The 23,590-nt window shown below is 40.4% G+C and overlaps 1 protein-coding gene across 3 annotated transcripts in view; it reads left to right on the forward strand.

Annotated features, from left to right (window-relative positions):
* LOC109873739 (microtubule-associated serine/threonine-protein kinase 3) overlaps positions 1-23,590 on the forward strand; it is a 191,285-nt gene that overhangs the window by 43,364 nt on the left and 124,331 nt on the right. For 2 of the 3 annotated variants that reach the window (XM_031808930.1, XM_020465436.2), the window contains exon 3: positions 3,396-3,520. In XM_031808930.1, the coding sequence (XP_031664790.1) occupies positions 3,396-3,520 (125 nt within the window). Of the gene's footprint in view, positions 1-3,395; positions 3,521-14,796; positions 15,114-23,590 lie in introns of those variants that run through there. The other variant, XM_031808932.1, reaches the window with a different exon arrangement.

Below are 23,590 nucleotides of genomic sequence, written 5' to 3' on the forward strand. Positions count from 1 at the left end.
GCATTTGATTAATCAGCGGTTATTGGTTTATCAGAGTCCACACACCATAGTACCAAGGTCTCAATCAGTCTCTGATCAAAAGGAAAGATCAAGGACCAAAGCCAGCTGACACTGCAGCCCCTCAGGACCAGAGTTCTGCTACTTAACACATTAGGTCATATCGAGGTGAGAGGAATGTCTCTCTTCCTCCGCTCCTCCTTTTCACTCATCGTCTCCACCAAGGCAGTTAATTCTCTCGTATTGACTGTTGACTTGCTGTGCTTCCTTCAACAGGAAATGGAAATATATACACACACATGAAAGTCTAGAGGGGATAAGAGGGATGATGAGAAGAGGGTGACACACGATTTTAGGGAGATTATTATTATTTTTTTTAATGACTGCTAGGAGCCTCAATGCCACAATGTGACACGATAATCCAGACTGCACGCATACACACATTATTTGGGCTCTATAGAGTACCACATTATGAGTCATCATACCCATTGGCAACATTTCTTTAAATGGACATTTCTGTGAACTGTCTTGTGCAAGTTTGCACCAGACAATTTTAAAACTGTTTGCAAAGGTGTCCGCTAGCGATGACGTGTAGCAGCTTGCTGGGATTTGTAGTCTTACTTTGATGCTAATTAGCATTTTCGAAAGTAAATATAGCCGAATATATTGATCAAGTCACCTTGTCCGAGAGAGATTTACATGGTTATTAAAACGTCACACCAGTGTAATCCCACACGAAACCCAGCCCTTATTTTATGTTTCTAAAATTCCCTATGGGGAAAAATGAATGGTGGAGAAACTATTGGAACCATTTCCCTGTTTGACCTCTAGGTTTTATGGATATTACAACCTAGAGGGGCTCTAAACTGCATAGCTGATTTCATAACTGAACAAAATAGCACCTGTGGACCTACTGCCATCTAGAGACTGTTAGAGCCAATTCATGCTTAATCCAAAAATGTGATCGGTGGCGCCGGAGACCGAATTGAGCTCCGTACCGCATCGCCGTGCTCCTTTCAAATGTTGTAACAATGCAGAGGACTCCCTATAGCTCAGCACTTTATATGATTGGTTGACGGTAGGTGGGGGCGGGAGGTCCTGTATAAACATAAACTGACTTCCTTGACAACTTCCTTCACAACAGCTCTGCGCTGTTTGGCGACGCGTAGGAAGTATGAATGCCCTGACTTTTGCGGAGGCCATATCACCGTAAATGCTGCACGCACCCAATCCGAATGACCATGACCATATTACTGCGAGACAACTCTTGGGGAAATATTTGCCCTGAAAAATATGTATTTGTTAAGAGCTTGTTAATCTTAGGATTCAACGTAGGAAACGTCTCATCAACATGCCCTGTACTGTAGCGTCTCTGGTCTTATAAGTGTATTAACTTTCACTGCTGCCTCTTGTGAGCCCATGCCGTTTTAGGGCCTTCAGCTCTGTTTCTCTAAGGAGAGGAGGAGGACAGGATTAGTTCATTTCTGTGAAGCACTCAATGTCATTTGTTATGGTATGAATTTGCATTGATATCCATTTATCTGTGCAAATGGTGTGAGTAGGCAACCGGTATCCTCACAGCGTGAATGTATCCCTGGTCTTTTTAACACCCAAAATAAAATCAGTCAATTAATCAGTCAGTATTTAAAATAAAGATAAATCACAATATCAACAGCTTTCTTTTTCTCTTTTAATTTGTACTTTTCTCATAATATACATACAGTGGGGCAAAAAAGTATTTAGTCAGCCACCAATTGTGCAATTCTCCCACGTAAAAAGATGAGAGAGGCCTGTAATTTTCATCATTGGTACACTTCAACTATGACAGACAAAATTAGGGGACAAAATCCAGAAAATCACATTTGTAGGATTTTTAATGAATTTATTTGCAAGTTATGGTGGAAAATAAGTATTTGGTCAATAACAAAATTTTATCTCAATACTTTGTTATATACCCTTTGTTGGCAATGACAGAGGTCAAACGTTTTCTGTAAGTCTTCACAAGGTTTTCACACACTGTTGCTGGTATTTTGGCCCATTCCTCCATGCAGATCTCCTCTAGAGCAGTGATGTTTTGGAGCTGTTGCTGGGCAACACAGACTTTCAACTCCCTCCAAAGATTTTCTATGGGGTTGAGATCTGGAGATTGGCTAGGCCACTCCAGGACCTTGAAATGCTTCTTACGAAGCCACTCCTTCGTTGCCCGGGCAGTGTGTTTGGGATCATTGTCATGCTGAAAGACCCAGCCACGTTTCATCTTCAATGCCCTTACTGATGGAAGGTTTTCACTCAAAATCTCACGATACATGGCCCCATTTATTCTTTCCTTTACACGGATCAGTCATCCTGGTCCCTTTGCAGAAAAACAGCCCCAAGCATGATGTTTCCACCCCCATACTTCACAGTAGGTATGGTGTTCTTTGGATGCAACTCAGCATTCTTTGTCCTCCAAACACGATGAGTTGAGTTTTTACCAAAAAGTTATATTTTGGTTTCATCTGACCATATGACATTCTCCCAATCTTCTTCTGGATCATCCAAATGCTCTCTAGCAAACTTCAGACGGGCCTGGACATGTACTGGCTTAAGCAGGGGGACACGTCTGGCACTGCAGGATTTGAGTCCCTGGCGGCGTAGTGTATTACTGATGGTAGGCGTTTGTTACTTTGGTCCCAGCTCTCTGCAGGTCATTCACTAGGTCCCCCCGTGTGGTTCTGGGATTTTTGCTCACCGTTCTTGTGATCATTTTGACCCCACGGGGTGAGATCTTGCGTGGAGCCTTCCATTTCATAATAATTGCTCCCACAGTTGATTTTTTTCAAACCAAGCTGCTTACCTATTGCAGAGTCTTCCCAGCCTGGTGCAGGTCTACAATTTTGTTTCTGGTGTACTTTGACAGCTCTTTGGTCTTGGCCATAGTGGAGTTTGGAGTGTGACTGTTTGAGGTTGTGGACAGGTGTCTTTTATACTGATAACAAGTTCAAACAGGTGCCATTAATACAGGTAACAAGTGGAGGACAGAGGAGCCTCTTAAAGAAGAAGTTACAGGTCTGTGAGAGCCAGAAATCTCGCTTGTTTGTAGGTGACCAAATACTTATTTTCCACCATAATTTGCAAATAAATTCTTTAAAAATCCTACAATGTGATTTTCTGGATTTTTTTTTCTTCTCATTTTGTCTGTCATAATGGAAGTGTACCTATGATGACAATTACAGGCCTCATCTTTTTAAGTGGGAGAACTTGCACAATTGGTGGCTGACTAAATACTTTTTTGCCCCCACTGTACATTACTGTACCTGCTCCTATACGCCTGTCTGTAGTGTAACTACTGTTGTCTGTCTTGTACAGGAAATGATCTGCTCTCTATAATGCAACTACCATTGTGTCTTGTCCTATAGGAAAGTACCTGCTGCCCTATGTGTCCCCCCACCAGGCATGGCAGACCCCCTCGGAGAACTCCAACCTGGTGCGGATGCGCTCCACCACCTTGGGGAAGTCAGCCCCCTCTCTCACCTCTAGTCTGGTGAGAAGTACATCCTGTTAATGACCTCCCATGATTCCACTACCACATTATTTGTACCACCCTGCTTTGATGTTGAGACCAGGATATTGTTAATCAGATATTTGATTGGTTGGCGAATTAATCTATTAATTCTATTTATTATTGCCATATTTTAAGACATATTTTTTTGCATAGCAAGATACTCCCCATGACAGTACAGTGAATACACAGCAAAGAAACATCAATCAGTAAAAATGGTAAACAACATTTATTTGACCTTTATCTGAAAGTAGTAGTGATTTAATATTTTGTCAGAGCCGTAATATTCAGGTCCTTGATTATAAACAAACAGTACGCAATCTATGATGATTTCAGAAAAATAAGATGATTCTGTGATGGAGATCTGTCTGAGATCTTGATTGGAGCAGATATAGTCTAATCCCTCAGTCTGAAATGCCACTCACCAGTGACTAGTCTCACTTTGACCTTGAGCATCAAAGAGCCTTTAAGTCAGACCTCACCCATCTCTCCTGTATTCTTTTAGATAACAAAAGCGATAGCAAGCCCAGATTTCCTTTTGATGGGGAAATGATATCGTCCCATCCCATTTCAAACGAGTGAAACATAATTGAAAGTTGAAGCTAAGCCAATTATGTCCATCTATGAGATCTCATTCCAGTCCAGAGGTTTCATCTTTTTGTGTGTATCTACCTGGACAAATGAGAAGGTGTGTACTGTCTCTACCTTGCTTTCCAATCAAGGTGCTTAAACAAGGGAGAAAACCAGACATTTGGAAAACCGTTTTCAGTCATTGTGTTTGTATAAAGTTTTTTTTCCAAATCCCAAATCATGTAATCAGATTTGCTGTCATCTGGACGTGGAGATTCAGAGAAGATTGAGCAAATCCTATCTAATCTGTGTGGGTGTTTCTGTAAGCGAAACAATTTACCGTGCTGTATTACAGACAGCGGAGACTATGTTAAACGTGCTGAATATTTCTCTACACTGGAGGGAGCCACTGTGCTGTTTTGAGTTTGATCCACATTGTCTTACTGTGGACACATTTAGTATTTGTGAATCAGAATCAATGTGCTTCTTCAATCTACAATGTATTGTGGGGGAAAAAACGAATATAGTATTCTCAATGTATATGAATTGAAAGAGTATTCATACACTATTTGAGCTTTTCACACTCCTATATCTGTATTAATATTCATGATCATACTCACAGGATACCTCTTATCTTTAGGAATGACCTTTCTTCCCACTGCTGTTTATGTCAACATATGATCAGATAAAGTATTTGACACACGGACATACTAACAACCTTTGTCTGGGGCAAGGTAAGGCATGTGCAATCTTCAATAATCAATGACAAAAATGATGATATTGAGTAAAAGTTCAACAGGACTTTACCCAAAGACATTGAATCCATAAGATCAGAGTGAGGTCTCCATTTCAGATCGGAATGTTTGGCCCTCATAGTTTCCCAATCCTGGTTACTGGTGACCCAACGGCTTAGTCATCAGTCCATCAGGTGTCCATCAGGTTCCCATAGTGTCTTGTCCCCATATTATCAGGTCCCCATATTATCAGGTCCCCAGAAAATACTAAATCCCATATTATCAGGGGCTCCCGAGTGGCGCTGCATCTCAGTGCTAGAAGCATCAGTACAGACCCTGGTTCGATTCCAGGCTGTATAGAAACTGGCCGTAATTGGGATTCCCATAGGGCGGCAAACTATTTCCCCAGCGTCATCCGGGTTTGGGTTTGGCCGGGGTAGGCTGTCATTGTAAATAAGAATTTGTTCTTAGGTAAATAAAGGTTAAATAAAAAAATATATATAATGTCTAGTTCCAGAAAGTCTGAACCCTGTGTTGTCAGGTCCCCATAACGTCTGGTCTTCAGAAAGTCCCCATAAGGCCCTCATCACCTAAGGTGAGTGTGAAGATGTGGGTGGAGAGCCTCTCTGGAGGCTGCTACATCTTATTAGATTCTCCTCAGACCCTGTAAACAGACCCCATATAGCGAGGGCTGATTGAAATTAATTATTGCAGAGGCCAGGGTCAATAAGGCACAAACAGTCATTACACTGGGCCGAGAGAGGTGCCGCATTTTCATCTATTGTCTCTCATGGGTTGCACATTTTCTGTGAGTTTGTGCAGGCGTGTGAGAGTATATGTGTGTGTGTATGCGCATGTTTACGTAGGCATCTTTATATGTTTGTGTGAGAGTATTTGTGTGTGTTGTCTGATTTGCGTGTAGCTTGGTATCAGTCCACGACAGGACGGATGGTAACGTTGATCCTTTTTCGGTCTATCTAGCCTCCCTGAAGAAATTCAATGCTGCTCGCCACCGCTTACGGACAGCCAGGCGTGGACATACGTTGACTCGCTGACGCATGACCACATCCTAATAGCATATTTTGGAGCAGATAGTGGTGTATTTTAACATTTTCAGGGGAACACCATTTATTATAGTTGTGGTACATATTTGACCTTGGGAAAACAGTATATCAGAGAGACAAACATAACGGTTGCTAGGCTCTGAATGGTTTGGTTTGTTGCCAGGGACGTTTTCATTGTTTTTGTTTCTTTGGTTGGTCTTTTGTTTGTTAGGGACCATGCACAACTTGTTGCACCAGAGATTGATTTCTTGGGGGGTGGCAGATGATTGTGGATCATTGCTACAGAATTCCAGATCTCAAAATTGGAAAAGTAGGAAATGTTACTAACCAGGTTCCTTTTGGGGATATAAAATGCTCAAGGATCAGTAGAGGTAGAATAGAATGTGCGTTCCCAAATGGAAGGCATCTTGAGTTTTGGGGACTTGAATGACAGCTAGGGTTTCACCCAAACTCACCCATCTGGTACGAAAAGTAACTGATACAGATCGTTCTGCACCGACTGAACACACTAGGTAATTCTTCTCAATTCATTTGGATGAGTTTATGAATCATGTGTGTCCCTGTGACAGCAGGATGTATCCGTTAGCTATCACAATCGCTGACACCATGTGACCCGCGGTTGTCTTGCTAAAGTTGAGATGGCTTTGTTCCATCAAATTAAAATGTCACTGCAGCATCGGACTGTCTGGCCCCAGGGACTATTTTGTTGCACAATTTTTATATGTGAAAACACAACATCCTTCTCATAATCATATTCTGTTCTATTGGCAGATCCTGTTAGGGCAGCCCATCTCTGAGCCATATCTGATGTATCTAAGGTCTATCTTTATCTAGAATGTGCTTTGGCCCATGAATCTCGTGCTGACATATTAATTTTTCAGAGGAGAATATAAATGATCAGAATCATTAGAACACACACAAATACTTCTCGAAAGGGTCATCGGAGTTTGAAGCGCTAAGTTCTCATTTGAGAAGTTCAGCAAGGTGTCTGGCAGCATTTTGGTGTATGAGACAATGTAATGTGAGCAGATTGAGAGACGTCAAAAGCATAACTTATTTGTGTTTTAGGAGGAGGTTGATTTGGTCTGTTTTGATTCAGTTTGGGAGATTATTGGAATGTGTGATAATGATGATGACTTGTGCTGAATAATTAACATACATTTTCCCTAGTCAGTATTGTTATTGTACAGCAATGATGTTCGAAGGCAAATCCTCAAGCTATCCTCTACGTTTTGTATTCACACATCTGTTTCCCAGTGGGTTCTGGTTGTTATTCATTACAAGGCAGATTTCCTACCAAGAGCTGGATTTTGCATCAATTCTGTAAAATATTCCAGAGTTTACCGTGAAATATGGCAATTAACGCAATAATTTTTATGCATTCTATCCACAGTGGTTCCTTGTTATTCACTAGTTGAATAATCAGTGGTGCGTGGTATTGGCTTTCAATAGGTTATATTCCTTCTCGATTGTTGTCTGGGGACGTCAGACTGAAAGGCTGTGTTTAGACAGGCACTCCAGTTCTGATATTCTTTCCACTATTTGGTATTTTGACCCGTCCCATCAGCTCTTTTTACATCAGATCTTTTGCAGCGCTGATCTAATTGGTCAAAAGACCAATCAGTGAAAAATAATATTGGAATTGGGCTGCCTGTCGAAATGCAGCCTAAGTCGTCATGTTCTTAAAGCCACACTAGAATTTTGGCCCCCTACTCTCAAAGTCTGGCCCATCCTCATCACCTTCCATCCCCCCCAGTGCCAGCGCAACGACTTATCTCCCTCTATCAACCATGCCATGCTCCCTGCCTTGCAGGTCGGCTGTTATTGCTTTCTCTCTTTTCTCGTCCTTCACGCTTTTCTGTCATGCCCCCCGGGTGTGTGGGTCTCTATCCCTTTTCGCATGGCACATCTCTTTTGACTATGATTAGGTTTGACAGTAAATCAATACTTTTGTCCTGGCCTGATTTTGTAAGATTGTCATAATCCTGATGTTGTGGCTTTGTGGACTCCAATTTCCCTTCTTTATTGTGGTCACTGATGTCCTTTGGAGATAGCGTTTCTCTCGTTTCAGCTGCATTGGGTCTGCAGAGGTGATGTCCGTGCTGAGGTTAGACAGATTGGACGACAGGAGAGTCCAAGGTGTGCTTTGTTTAGTGTTTGTGTACATGCTTTTCATTATACCGGTTCCCACTTCTGACACCAACTGTACTTACTTTTAGCCAGACGGCGAGGAATAATGCCAACGTGAAGGAACACAGTACTAGCGTTTTATAGTTCCTTTCTTTTCTACAGTAAAAGTATGAAACATGTTCATATTCACGTCGAGTGCAGCTACCTGTGTGTGTTTTAATGCTTGTATACACATGTCCTCCCCTGTCCTTTTAGTCCTATTCTCAAGATCACCTTCCAAGGTCGTATCAAGCCCATGATCTCACATATCCAGTAATCTTAGATACATTACTGTCATGTGACATGTCACTGTGTGTACACACATGCACAGAGGGCGCGGTGTAAATGAAAAACTGTCAGTCTTGATGAAGTGGCTGCAGTTTGCGATATCAGATTCCTGTCAAACTGCAGGGTATGACGTTTCTCTGTTTAGGGATTGTAATATAATATTAAGCCTCAATGTGACATTGTTTCCCTTTTTCTGAAAGAATATGAAATGAAAAGACTGGTATCACAGTCTGTAGGTGACTCCTGGAGGATTCCCTGGCGGACTCAAACTGACAGTCTGTTTCATATGTTGAATGCATTTATCAAAGAACATAACATAGGCCTCCTGGTTTCAACTTCGGACACCAACCGATGTACTTTTAGCCAGAAAGCGTAATACAGAACAAGAATGTTGTCTATGATTTATTTCAACCTTGAGGTGTTTTGTGTGAATATGTTTGTCTACCACATTGTTAAAATTAGAAGACATGTGTGTATTAAGCTTACGCCTTGGCCTTTTCAATACTCTAATGAAGGTCAAAAGGCTGAAATGCAAAATAGATGCCGAAATAAACCTGGTAAACATCTCACAGCCCTCACAAAACGAATACCAAATCAGTTATAATCGTAAAATATAAAAATACAGATGCGTTTGTTAGAAACAACAACAAGAATAATGACAATTTCAAAAGCTTCATTAAAAAATCGATAAAAATCCAAATTAAAACAGCAGCACGAAAACAGGAATTAATACTTTTTATACAAATATTATAATATACATTTCCTAAAGAAAGGGGCACAAGTTTGGAATGTCCCCCCTCCTATTTGCATTGGCAATTGAACCGCTTGCAGAAAGAATTAGTCAGTACCCAAATGTAACTCGTGTCATTATTTGCAGATCTCCTGATATACCTGACCATTATAGATTTTTTTTTTCTTTCCAGAAGTCTAAAATCTCAGTAAAAACAAAAATAACTCATGACCTACAGCAATCCTTTTAAGTGTACTACAAAAAAGATCATACTTAGGATGCTTAAGTGACAACAAAAAAACGAATATGTAAAGATAACTATGTGACTACTCAACAGTATGAAAGCAGAACTAATTAAATGGAACAATATTGCCATAAATCCAACAGGTAGAATTAACCTCTTCAGAATTGCATGGCTGCTAACGTTGTTATACTTATTCTCTATAATACCAATTAACCCACGAAGACATTCTTGAAAAAAGTATACTCGGCCCTAAGACTTTATATGGGAAATAAAACTCAGAAACCCAATGGCAATACTTTTTTCGTCAATCGTCAAAAAAAAGAAGTATACTTTAAAAAGTATACTGGAAATCAACCAATCTTCCGCCGTTAACACAATAGCAAACAAAATGGTTTATCATCTAAATGTTGAAAGTGCATTGGCGATGGACAAAATGGTGCAGTTTGAGGCCATGTGGCAGAGAATCAAATCAAATTTTATTTGTCACATGCGCTGAATACAACAGGTGTATCCCTTACAGTGAAATGATAACTTACAGGTCCTTAACCAACTATGCAGTTTTAAGAAAACCCCCCCCCCCCCCAAAAAAAAAGATAGATAAAAAAAATCCAACTTACAAAGCATGTAGAGGTCTGTACTTTTTATCATAGGTACACTTCAACTGTGAGAGACGTGACATAAGTATTTGATCACCTACCAACCAGTAAGAATTCCGGCTCTCACAGACCTGTTAATTTTTCTTTAAGAAGCCCTCCTGTTCTCCACCCGTTACCTGTATAAAAGACACCTGTCCACACACTCAATCAAACAGACTCCAACCTCTCCACAATGGCCAAGACCAGAGAGCTGTGTAAGGACATCAGGGATAAAATTGTAGACCTGCACAAGGCTGGGATGGGCTACAGGACAATAGGCAAGCAGCTTGGTGAGAAGGCAACAACTGTTGGCGCAATTATTCGAAAATGGAAGAAGTGACCGTCATCTTGAAATCACCCTCGGGCTGGGGCTCTATGAAAGATCTCACCTCGTGGGGCATCAATGATCATGAGGAAGGTGAGGGATCAGCCCAGAACTACACAGCAGGACCTGGTCAATGACCTGAAGAGAGCTGGGACCACAGTCTCAAAGAAAACCATTAGTAACACACTATGCCGTCATGGATTAAAATCCTGCAGCGCACGCAAGGTCCCCCTGCTCAAGCCAGTGCAGGCCCGTCTGAAGTTTGCCAATGACCATCTGGATGATCCAGAGGAGGAATGGGAGAAGGTCATGTGGTCTGATGAGACAAAAATAGAGCTTTTTGGTCTAAACTTCACTTGCCGTGTTTGGAGGAAGAAGGATGAGTTCAATCCCAAGAACACCATCCCAACCGTGAAGCATGGAGGTGGAAGCATTCTTTGGGGAGGCTTTTCTGCAAAGGGGACAGGACGACAGCACAGTATTGAGGGGAGGATGGATGGGGCCATGTATCGCGAGATCTTGGCCAACAACCTCCTGCCCTCAGTAAGAGCATTGAAGATGGGTCGTGGCTGGGTCTTCCAGCATGACAACGACCCGAAACACACAGCCGGTGCAACTAAGGAGTGTCTCCGTAAGAAGCATCTCAAGGTCATGGAGTGGCCTAGCCATTCTCCAGACCTGAACCCAATAGATAATCTTTGGAGGGAGCTGAAAGTCCGTATTGCCCAGCGACAGCCCCGAAACCTGAAGGATCTGGAGAAGGTCTGTATGGAGGAGTGGGCCAAAATCCCTGCTGCAGTGTGTGCAAACCTAGTCAAGAACTACAGGAAACATATGATTTCTCTGTAATTGCAAAGAAAGGTTTCTGTACCAAATTAAGTTTTGCTATTCTGATATATCAAATACTTATGTCATGCAATAAAATGCAAATTAATTACTTAAAAATCATACAATGGGATTTTCTGGATATTTGTTTTAGATTCCGTCTCTCACAGTTGAAGTGTACCTATGATAGAAATGACAGACCTCTACATGCTTTGTAAGTAGGAAAACCTGCAAAATCGGCAGTGCATCAAATACTTGTTCTCTCCACTGTATAAGGGGTACCGGTTCTGAGTCAATGTGTGGGGGCACCAGACTTGAGGTAGTTGAGGTAATTATGTACATGTAAGTAGTGTTATTAAAGTGGCTTATGCATAGATAAGAGAGTAGCAGCAGCATAGGTGGGTGAAAATAGTCTGGGTAGCCATTTGATTAGCTGTTCAGGAGTCTTATGCCTTGGGGGTAGAAGCTGTTCAGAAGCTTCTTGGACCTAGACTTGGCGCTCCGGGACCGATTGCCTTGCAGTAGCAGAGGGAACAGGAGCTGATGCTGGAGATGGGGATGTGAGTCTGGGCAGGGTTGATGTTTGTGTGATGTTGTCGTTTGTATGTGAATGTTTTGTATTGTTAAAAAAAAAAAGGCCAAAATAACAATAAATCACAATAAACAAACAATACTTTCCAAGCACAGTGTGGGAGTTTTATTTCATCTTAACAATTATTTCTTGAACATCTCAGACGCACCTGCAAAGCAACCTCTACTGTAGATGAATGCAAATAGCGTTTCACTTTCTTGCGTCTTTCATATTCAAATCCAATCTAATTGTATTTGTTACATACACCGAATACAACAGGTATATAGACCTTACCGTAAAATGCTTACTTACAAGCCCTTAACCAACAATGCAGTTTGAAGAAAAATAAGAGATGTATTTACTAAATTAACTAAAGTAAAAAATAAGAGCAACAATATAATATTGAGGCTGGGTAAAAGTACCGAGTCAATGTGCGGGAGTATAGGTTAGTTGAGGTAATTGATGTAATATGTACATGTAGGTAGGGGTAAAGTGACTATGCATGAATAAACTGAGTTGTGTGGGTTTTTTTTTCTTCTCCGTTTGTCTTGATCATGTTGAGGGAGAGGTTGTTGTCCTGGCACCACACTTCCAGGTTTCTGACCTCCTTCTTATAAGCTGTCTACCGCTGTTGTGTGGTCGCAAGCTTAATAATGGTGTTGGAGTCATGCTTGGCCAAGCAGTCATGAGTGAACAGGGAGTACAGGAGGGGACTAAGCACACACCCCTGAGGGTTCCTGGTGTTGAGCATCAATGTGGCAGATGTGGTGTTGCTTACCCTTACCACCCGTCAGGAAGTAAAGGATCCAGAGGGTCCCCCAGGTGTTATTGGAGGGATTGGTGAGGGATTGGTTCCATTGTGAGGGATTGGTTCCATTGTGAGGGATTGGTTCCATTGTGAGGGATTGGTGAGAGATTGGCTCCATTGTGAGGGATTGGTTCCATTGTGAGGGATTGGTTCCATTGTGAGGGATTGGTGAGGGATTGATGAGGGATTGGCTCCATTGTGAGGGATTGGTTCCATTGTGAGGGATTGGTTCCATTGTGAGGGATTGGTGCCATTGTGAGGGATTGGTTCTTTAAGGTCATAAAGTCTGCTTTTCTTTTCCACTGAGGAATTGACTACAAAGGACTGGATGTATACACAGATATAATGTCCGGCTAAGCTTTCACTGTAAATGATCTGTATTAGGGTCTCTTTCTCCCACTCTCGCTATACTCCTCTATCTCCACAAGCCATGGCCCTCCTCCTGCCTTAGCTTAGATCTGCAGGCCTCCTCTTGCTGCGATAAACCCAGGCAGGGCAGAGGGGTAACACAGGCCTTGGGTCCCTCAATCAGTTCTCACTGCTGGCTCTAAGCGTACTCCCACCAAAACCCCTCTCCTCTCCCCCCTCCACTTTTCTACGTTCTCGCCTCCTCGCCACTCGAGGAAATGGGCTTAGCTGCCCACCTGCCAGGAGGAAATTAGATACAGAAACTCCCAAGGACTTCCTGTTGAAGTAAACCTGTGGCCATGGGCCCCTTTCTCCCAGAGCATCCTCACACAATGCCCGCCATTCTCACTTCCCCCCATAGGGCTATACTCTGGCTGATTTATTATATGGGTCCTCTGAATAGCCGGGAAGTTAGTTGTTGTTTCCCCTTTTTGCGTTTTTGTCAATTAAGTAATTTCCAGACAATTGCATTTGAATCCACCTTCTGTGGAGGTTTAAACGGTTTAAGAAAGAAAACAAAAACAGGTCTGATTACTCCAGTGCCGGCTTCCATTTTCAAATCTCTGTTCCTCATCAGTGACAGCACAAATTACTGGCCGTCCAGCTTCAGTGAAACACTGCTCTGTTCAACAGACGGTCAGAGAAAGGGAAAGTTTACATGGCAGTCACCTGTCTGACCTTTCACACTATTTTTTTTCTCTCTCTCCTCAGCCAACTAGCCGTCACTCATCCATGCTCAATAACAGAAATCATTTCTGCTTGGTTGGAGACTGGGAGAATGTATGGGGTGCTACTTAATATTCACAGAGTAGAGTCACAGCAAATGGAAATGAGGAAGGGGGGGGAGAGAGAGAGAGGTGGAGAAGCAAAAACAAAAAAACACAGGACTGAAACTGACTGTGAAATTGCCGGATGGAATTGGCATGATGGCAATCGTAAACCAACCTATTGATCTAAATGCTAATAATTCAGAGCGGGGCGACTGTGGTGTTGCGACGGCAGCGAGGTATAGCATTGGAGAAGAGGCTCGGTCGGTTACTTGCTGAGTACCTAGGAGTTTATGTAACTTATGACGGAGACCGCCAGGAAAGAGATGACGGAAATGCATGAAATCACCGGAAATTGACAGTGGATATGCACTTACAGAATGTGCTGCTTACAACTGGTTGTAGAGGCGTTGACTGAAGCAGTGGAGTTGTTCTTGATAGCAGCACGGTAATAATCAGCGCTGTTGTTTTAGAGGAAAGCCCCACAATAGCCACCTGCAGTATTATATCACTATGAGGGATGGAGTCCCAGGGCAGCTGTAGCAGCAGTGCCTCACCACTATTATTGTAAATCTCTTTTTTTTAATTTCTCTCGCTCTCTCCCTTTCTCTCGCCTCCCCCACCACCCTATGTCCCCCTCTTTCTATCTCAATCTCTCTCTCTCTTTCTTTTTCCTTCCATCTTTCTCTCTTTGACCTTCAGATATATTTTGCCCAGGAGAGAGAAACTGGAGGAATAATGACTCATTTAAAAGCCATTGAACAGTAGAGGCCACTTAGCGTATAGTCCTGGCTGCTCTCTGCCGATGGACAGGCGGTCAGGACAGGATGCCAACTGTATTGTTTGAATAGAGAGGAGGAGAGCGATTCGGGGCAGGATATCCTCTACTTACGTTTCATGGTGACTTAGGGCGCCACAAAAGCGTGGCTGCTCCGCTCGGGTGGAAATGACTGAGGCACAGCTAGGGCACCCAGTCGCCCCTCAGTCCTGAATTAGTCCTGCCTCCCTTGCTCCCTCTGTCTCTCTCTTCCCTTCTCTCTCCCCCTCCCTCACGCACTGACTCACTCACATTCACACACACACTCTCTCTCTCCCCCACACACTTATTCATATTCACTCACACTGCTACTCTGTCTCTTTCGCTCTCACACACACACACACACACACACATACTGTCCTGAAGTTACAGAGGGGTGAGAAGAGGAACAAGAGAGGGAGGTGTCAGCTGACTGCCCCCCTCCAATCAGATAAGTTCTGATGTTGGTGTTTAGCAGCTGCTAAGATCAGAGTTGGCGTGAGGGAAGGAGGGAGCAGGAGAGAGAGAGACTGCTATAGGCAGCTAGTCAGTCAGTACAGCATGGCTATGCGCCGGTAGGGAGGCATCCCAAGCTCTGTAGCATGGACGAGTCCAGCATTCTGAGGAGACGAGGGCTACAGGTAGGGAAATGGAAACTGGTGTGTGTGTGTGGAGAAGCGGTGCTGTGGTAGTGTTTGTATGTGGGGCAGTGCTCTGACAGGGAATGTTGCTTCTGTACAGCAGAGCACAGTTAGGAGTTTCCTACATTTTGTCTTAGTGATGCATAATTTCGGGCAGTAGTTTTGAAAGTAGTGCTCACCAACTGAAACCGGTTGTGCACAATTCTGTACTACGTTATCCGTTTCACATGATACATTACGTCCTGCAAAAAAAAGAAAGGTGTGTGTGTATATATAATTTTGCAATTTGTGCGATGTGTTAGGAATTCCAATTCGTACAATATGTTACGAATTTGTAAGTGCTTAAGATCCCGGAAGGCACTTGGCTGTACGGGGTGTTTGTGTGGGTTGCATCTCTCTCTGTGTGGGAGCTGCTTACCTATTCACAGAGCTGTGTTTGTGGTCTTGCGTTGTCTGAAGATGTTTCTGTTCTTAGGTAAATGTTCTACAGCGGAACATTGATTTACGTCATGATTGACAACGTCATTGTACCAATGCATATCCACTCTTCCAGTTTATCTATTCTCAAACTTCTGCCTCGATTTGTCCATATCTCTGCACACATTGTAAGAACAATGGACAGAAACTAATGTGAATTCTTCTGAATCATTTTGATTTCTCTATTGCCTTAGATTTGATGTCTGCTGCATGACATTAGTGGTATAACCTGCCTGGGCTGCTGAGGCTGTATTTTCCTACCTTTTCAACCCATCATGAAAATCAAATATGAATCTTGTATGGCATAACATATTACTTTAGTTGGTATACATTTGTGTATGTGTTAACTTAAATGCCTGATATGACATTCACAATTGAATACATGATTGTGGTGAATTTCCTACATGGAAATGCTTTCCTTATAGATCAATATATATATTTTTTAAACGTGACAATTACTATAAGAAATACACAATATTTGTATATACATTTTCAGGTATGAGTTTCCATGGTTAAGGCTGGGCAGCACCTCCTACTGGATTGCTCTACTTATCTTTGGTCTTCCATCCAGGGTTTTAATGTGCTATCATGAGAATGATTGTTGAGAGATCTCCACCAACTAAATAGATTAGTTGTTCCTCCTCCCCCTCCTGCTTTCCTCCTCCTCTTCCTGTCCCTCCTCTCCTCCCCTTCATTCTGCTTGCCCCATTCCTCCTCCTCCTGCTCCTCCTTTGCTTCTTTCTTCAATAAGTGTGACGTTGCGTGCGTCAATGACTTCCGACGGTGGTATGCAATTGCTTTGAAATATGCATGTCCCATGTATGAGACCTTCGAAGGCTTTGCGTACATGTCTCGTATGTCTTTAAAAAAAGGTTACATGCAATACATGCATCAGCTTGCTATTACTATGATCCAAGTACTATGAAATTCGTCAAATTTAACTTACATGTCTTGTATGCTTTAAAAAATATATAATACATGCAACATTTCTGTTATGTCTAAATGTTACCCACCCAAGTCCGATATTACAAGAATCTTCTCTGAACCTTGTAAGTGTTTTTGCTACCAAATACATATTTTCCATATGGATGATTGATCCTGTTGTCTGAAGAGCTGTCGACCAGCCTCTCATTGACTTCTTTATGATAATGGAACAGTAATCGAAGCTTGTGCTCTGCCTTGATAAACTATTGGATGTGTGCAGAGTTGCCCTCGTCCAGTGTACTTTAGGAATGCCTGATTGCACTTATCCCATAACAGAGAGATTTGAATGGGGTACGGTCACCTTAAGCAAGCACACATTTTCTTAAATTCAAACTGTAGATTTACCTTGTGTTGAACACAACAGCAATACTCCGTTATCACAGAGAAATACTTGGTGAATAGCTCAGTGATACCAAATGAGAGTTCCAGGGTAAAAGGGGATCCAAAATGACTCTGAACTGTTGACTAGGATGGGAGAACCAGATTTTTTTTTTTAAATAAATTCCAAATTCCCAGTATGTCATTTTATGTGCCATTATTTTTAATTGGTCTGCACTCCACAGATGAATCAAAGCCGTAAAGTAGCTTTTATGCTCCGACATTAATTTCACTATAACAATTTGTATTTATGCTCGTTAGAGATTACATTTTCCCCTTGTGCTTTTTTCAAAATTATTTTAAATGATCGATAAAAGCCGTGGACGAAATGTAGATAACCAAATGATTGTTTCACAATTCAAAATACGAAGGTGTTTATTCACTTAGGAAAATCTAACCGCTGACATTTCAACATTTCAATCCAATATATATATTTTTTTTATAGTCTTAATGACTTTCTCTATATTAGCCATGAAAAGGTAGTGTAATTGCCACGTGCGTTTTATCAGGTGCTCCCAAAGCTGTAATTATCCTCACAGTAGCCCGCTTATCTTCCGCTTGCGCTTTGTTGCCGCCATTAACTTTTAAAGGACACCTCCGTCCTTGTTCATTGTTTCACACGGGCGACATTACGCCCAGCGCTCTTAAGAGAACCCTGTTAGACGTCAGCTAAGCCAAACAGAAAGACCTCTGTGGTGGAGGGAGGAAGCTCCATAGAGCACTAGTGTTATGGTTCAAATGGCAACGGGGAAGTTAGTTTGTCAGGCAAATGAATGAGACCGAGACTGGCTCTCTGACTCCGAGCCTTGGAAGCAGGAAGGAATAGGGGGTGACATCATTTCACTGAGACTAGATGACGTTTACATTTTGGTGAATGAGAAGTGCATGGCCTTGTGCTATATAAATGCTCATTTGTGTATATACCGTATACAGTAAGTGGGGCTTTAAAGTGCTATGTAAAATAATGACTCATATCTTTGCATACAGTATTGAATATGCCACAGTTAAATGTTGTCTTTACTTTTTTTTTTTTTTTACGTGTCAATTGACTGGTATGGCAAAATGTGTGGAATGAATAATTAAGGTGGCTCCGGAAATGATGGTTTGATTGTCAACGTCTCAATAGAATCTCCTCCCAATGGTTCAATGTTTCTTCATCCTTCTGAGGGTAAGAAAACGCACACCTGATTAAGTGAACTGCGGGTTGGTGGAACGCACACGTTAGACCACACTCCCTTCTTCAGATGAGAAATAAGTCACCAACGTTTAGCCACCGACATTGTACCCCCTTTTGGGTTATGTAAATGTTTAAGGACTGCACATGGTATGTAAAGTAGTGTCACTTCCTCTCTGCATTTGTCTATTTCTGTCCTTGGACCTGACCCAACAAACAGACAGACACATCCGCAACATTGTTCACTTAGTGTAAACCCTACTGTCAGTGAGACTTACAAAGTGTGTACTTATTCTTTATTTTACCTTTATTCAACTAGACAAGTCAGTTAAGAACAAATTCTTATTTTCAATGACGGCCTAGGAACAGTGGGTTAACTGCCGGTTCAGGGGCAGAACGACAGATTTGTACCTTGTCAGCTCGGGGATATGAACTTGCAACCTTTCGGTTACTAGTCCAACGCTCTAACCACTAAGCTACCCTGCCGCCCTGCCCCTTATGCCCTGCTGTCTGTGAGAAACTACACTTTTAACTGTTATTTATGATGGATATCATGATTGTCAAATATTTACACTTCAAGACATGTTTTCTTGTCTACATTATTGATCAGGTGTCTTGGAGTAGTGTGTGTGTGCATACGTGTATACAGTAAGAAATGACCTGTGAGGAGCAGAACACTTGAATGACAAGCACACATTCATCCAGCCTATCAATGCCCTGTATACATAGTAACTGCCTGTTGAGTTTGCTAGTCTAGTGTGAGGCTGTGACATTGAGGCATTGCCACAAGTGTCATAATGCTAAACTTGGATGGGTCTGCAACGGCACGTGTTCTCGAGAGAATGTGATCAATTTATTCCATTGAAGTCTGAATAACTGCAGTTTTCAAGGTCAAGGCTATTGTCTCGCACAGAGCGCTGGCGATTAAAAGCAATTGGGATGTAATATTCAAAATCCTAAGTCTACAATAATTGTTAGCAATTTCAGAGCAATTTTATAGAGCATAGCGAAATAAAAATTGTCAAAGTGCCCTCAATTTCAAAATAGACTCAAATACCTGCGTGCCAAGAACAGTATTAGGCTAGTTTGAATGTTTACAGTAAGAACAGTATTAGGCTAGTTTGAATGTTTACAGTAAGAACAGTATTAGGCTAGTTTGAATGTTTACAGTAAGAACAGTATTAGGCTAGTTTGAATGTTTACAGTAAGAACAGTATTAGGCTAGTTTGAATGTTTACAGTCAGAACAGTATTAGGCTAGTTTGAATGTTTACAGTAAGAACAGTATTAGGCTAGTTTGAATGTTTACAGTAAGAACAGTATTAGGCTAGTTTGAATGTTTACAGTAAGAACAGTATTAGGCTAGTTTGAATGTTTACAGTAAGAACAGTATTAGGCTAGTTTGAATGTTTACAGTCAGAACAGTATTAGGCTAGTTTGAATGTTTACAGTAAGAACAGTATTATGCTAGTTTGAATGTTTACAGTAAGAACAGTATTAGGCTAGTTTGAATGTTTACAGTAAGAACAGTATTAGGCTAGTTTGAATGTTTACAGTCAGAACAGTATTAGGCTAGTTTGAATGTTTACAGTCAGAACAGTATTAGGCTAGTTTGAATGTTTACAGTAAGAACAGTATTAGGCTAGTTTGAATGTTTACAGTCAGAACAGTATTAGGCTAGTTTGAATGTTTACAGTCAGAACAGGATTAGGCTAGTTTGAATGTTTACAGTAAGAACAGTATTAGGCTAGTTTGAATGTTTACAGTAAGAACAGTATTAGGCTAGTTTGAATGTTTACAGTAAGAACAGTATTAGGCTAGTTTGAATGTTTACAGTAAGAACAGTATTAGGCTAGTTTGAATGTTTACAGTAAGAACAGTATTAGGCTAGTTTGAATGTTTACAGTCAGAACAGTATTAGGCTAGTTTGAATGTTTACAGTCAGAACAGTATTGGGCTAGTTTGAATGTTTACAGTAAGAACAGTATTAGGCTAGTTTGAATGTTTACAGTAAGAACAGTATTAGGCTAGTTTGAATGTTTACAGTAAGAACAGTATTAGGCTAGTTTGAATGTTTACAGTCAGAACAGTATTAGGCTAGTTTGAATGTTTACAGTAAGAACAGTATTAGGCTAGTTTGAATGTTTACAGTCAGAACAGTATTAGGCTAGTTTGAATGTTTACAGTCAGAACAGTATTAGGCTAGTTTGAATGTTTACAGTCAGAACAGTATTAGGCTAGTTTGAATGTTTACAGTAAGAACAGTATTAGGCTAGTTTGAATGTTTACAGTAAGAACAGTATTAGGCTAGTTTGAATGTTTACAGTCAGAACAGTATTAGGCTAGTTTGAATGTTTACAGTAAGAACAGTATTAGGCTAGTTTGAATGTTTACAGTAAGAACAGTATTAGGCTAGTTTGAATGTTTACAGTAAGAACAGTATTAGGCTAGTTTGAATGTTTACAGTCAGAACAGTATTAGGCTAGTTTGAATGTTTACAGTCAGAACAGTATTAGGCTAGTTTGAATGTTTACAGTAAGAACAGTATTAGGCTAGTTTGAATGTTTACAGTAAGAACAGTATTAGGCTAGTTTGAATGTTTACAGTAAGAACAGTATTAGGCTAGTTTGAATGTTTACAGTAAGAACAGTATTAGGCTAGTTTGAATGTTTACAGTCAGAACAGTATTAGGCTAGTTTGAATGTTTACAGTAAGAACAGTATTAGGCTAGTTTGAATGTTTACAGTAAGAACAGTATTAGGCTAGTTTGAATGTTTACAGTCAGAACAGTATTAGGCTAGTTTGAATGTTTACAGTAAGAACAGTATTAGGCTAGTTTGAATGTTTACAGTAAGAACAGTATTAGGCTAGTTTGAATGTTTACAGTCAGAACAGTATTAGGCTAGTTTGAATGTTTACAGTCAGAACAGTATTAGGCTAGTTTGAATGTTTACAGTAAGAACAGTATTAGGCTAGTTTGAATGTTTACAGTAAGAACAGTATTAGGCTAGTTTGAATGTTTACAGTAAGAACAGTATTAGGCTAGTTTGAATGTTTACAGTAAGAACAGTATTAGGCTAGTTTGAATGTTTACAGTAAGAACAGTATTAGGCTAGTTTGAATGTTTACAGTAAGAACAGTATTAGGCTAGTTTGAATGTTTACAGTAAGAACAGTATTAGGCTAGTTTGAATGTTTACACTCAGAACAGTATTAGGCTAGTTTGAATGTTTACAGTAAGAACAGTATTAGGCTAGTTTGAATGTTTACAGTAAGAACAGTATTAGGCTAGTTTGAATGTTTACAGTAAGAACAGTATTAGGCTAGTTTGAATGTTTACAGTAAGAACAGTATTAGGCTAGTTTGAATGTTTACAGTCAGAACAGTATTAGGCTAGTTTGAATGTTTACAGTCAGAACAGTATTAGGCTAGTTTGAATGTTTACAGTAAGAACAGTATTAGGCTAGTTTGAATGTTTACAGTAAGAACAGTATTAGGCTAGTTTGAATGTTTACAGTAAGAACAGTATTAGGCTAGTTTGAATGTTTACAGTCAGAACAGTATTAGGCTAGTTTGAATGTTTACAGTCAGAACAGTATTAGGCTAGTTTGAATGTTTACAGTCAGAACAGTATTAGGCTAGTTTGAATGTTTACAGTCAGAACAGTATTAGGCTAGTTTGAATGTTTACAGTAAGAACAGTATTAGGCTAGTTTGAATGTTTACAGTAAGAACAGTATTAGGCTAGTTTGAATGTTTACAGTAAGAACAGTATTAGGCTAGTTTGAATGTTTACAGTAAGAACAGTATTAGGCTAGTTTGAATGTTTACAGTCAGAACAGTATTAGGCTAGTTTGAATGTTTACAGTCAGAACAGTATTAGGCTAGTTTGAATGTTTACAGTAAGAACAGTATTAGGCTAGTTTGAATGTTTACAGTAAGAACAGTATTAGGCTAGTTTGAATGTTTACAGTAAGAACAGTATTAGGCTAGTTTGAATGTTTACAGTAAGAACAGTATTAGGCTAGTTTGAATGTTTACAGTCAGAACAGTATTAGGCTAGTTTGAATGTTTACAGTCAGAACAGTATTAGGCTAGTTTGAATGTTTACAGTCAGAACAGTATTAGGCTAGTTTGAATGTTTACAGTAAGAACAGTATTAGGCTAGTTTGAATGTTTACAGTAAGAACAGTATTAGGCTAGTTTGAATGTTTACAGTAAGAACAGTATTAGGCTAGTTTGAATGTTTACAGTAAGAACAGTATTAGGCTAGTTTGAATGTTTACAGTAAGAACAGTATTAGGCTAGTTTGAATGTTTACAGTAAGAACAGTATTAGGCTAGTTTGAATGTTTACAGTCAGAACAGTATTAGGCTAGTTTGAATGTTTACAGTCAGAACAGTATTAGGCTAGTTTGAATGTTTACAGTAAGAACAGTATTAGGCTAGTTTGAATGTTTACAGTAAGAACAGTATTAGGCTAGTTTGAATGTTTACAGTAAGAACAGTATTAGGCTAGTTTGAATGTTTACAGTAAGAACAGTATTAGGCTAGTTTGAATGTTTACAGTAAGAACAGTATTAGGCTAGTTTGAATGTTTACAGTAAGAACAGTATTAGGCTAGTTTGAATGTTTACAGTCAGAACAGTATTAGGCTAGTTTGAATGTTTACAGTCAGAACAGTATTAGGCTAGTTTGAATGTTTACAGTCAGAACAGTATTAGGCTAGTTTGAATGTTTACAGTAAGAACAGTATTAGGCTAGTTTGAATGTTTACAGTAAGAACAGTATTAGGCTAGTTTGAATGTTTACAGTAAGAACAGTATTAGGCTAGTTTGAATGTTTACAGTAAGAACAGTATTAGGCTAGTTTGAATGTTTACAGTAAGAACAGTATTAGGCTAGTTTGAATGTTTACAGTAAGAACAGTATTAGGCTAGTTTGAATGTTTACAGTAAGAACAGTATTAGGCTAGTTTGAATGTTTACAGTAAGAACAGTATTAGGCTAGTTTGAATGTTTACAGTAAGAACAGTATTAGGCTAGTTTGAATGTTTACAGTAAGAACAGTATTAGGCTAGTTTGAATGTTTACAGTAAGAACAGTATTAGGCTAGTTTGAATGTTTACAGTAAGAACAGTATTAGGCTAGTTTGAATGTTTACAGTAAAAAAAAGGCTTTAAGAATATATATTTCTGGACTTTTCGGTTATGGGAAATGATGAGGAATGCCACCCTACATTTCAGTCAGTTTCCCTCACTAAATCTCCCAGTGAATGCCCTACATACATTGTCCACAGAAGGTGGCCATAATTATAGTACAGAGGGCTAAGACCCAAAGGTTTTCCTCTGTCGCTGGTCTCTCTCGCTCTTTGCTCTTAAGAAGCTCTGCAGTAAAAAGTGAATAATAAAAACAGTAGCACCTTGTTGCATATGTAAACCATTTGTTGTCGAGTTCTTGACTGTAATTG

The sequence above is a fragment of the Oncorhynchus kisutch genome, linkage group LG29 (genome assembly GCF_002021735.2).
Source record: "Oncorhynchus kisutch isolate 150728-3 linkage group LG29, Okis_V2, whole genome shotgun sequence".
Taxonomy (NCBI): Eukaryota; Metazoa; Chordata; class Actinopteri; order Salmoniformes; family Salmonidae; genus Oncorhynchus; species Oncorhynchus kisutch.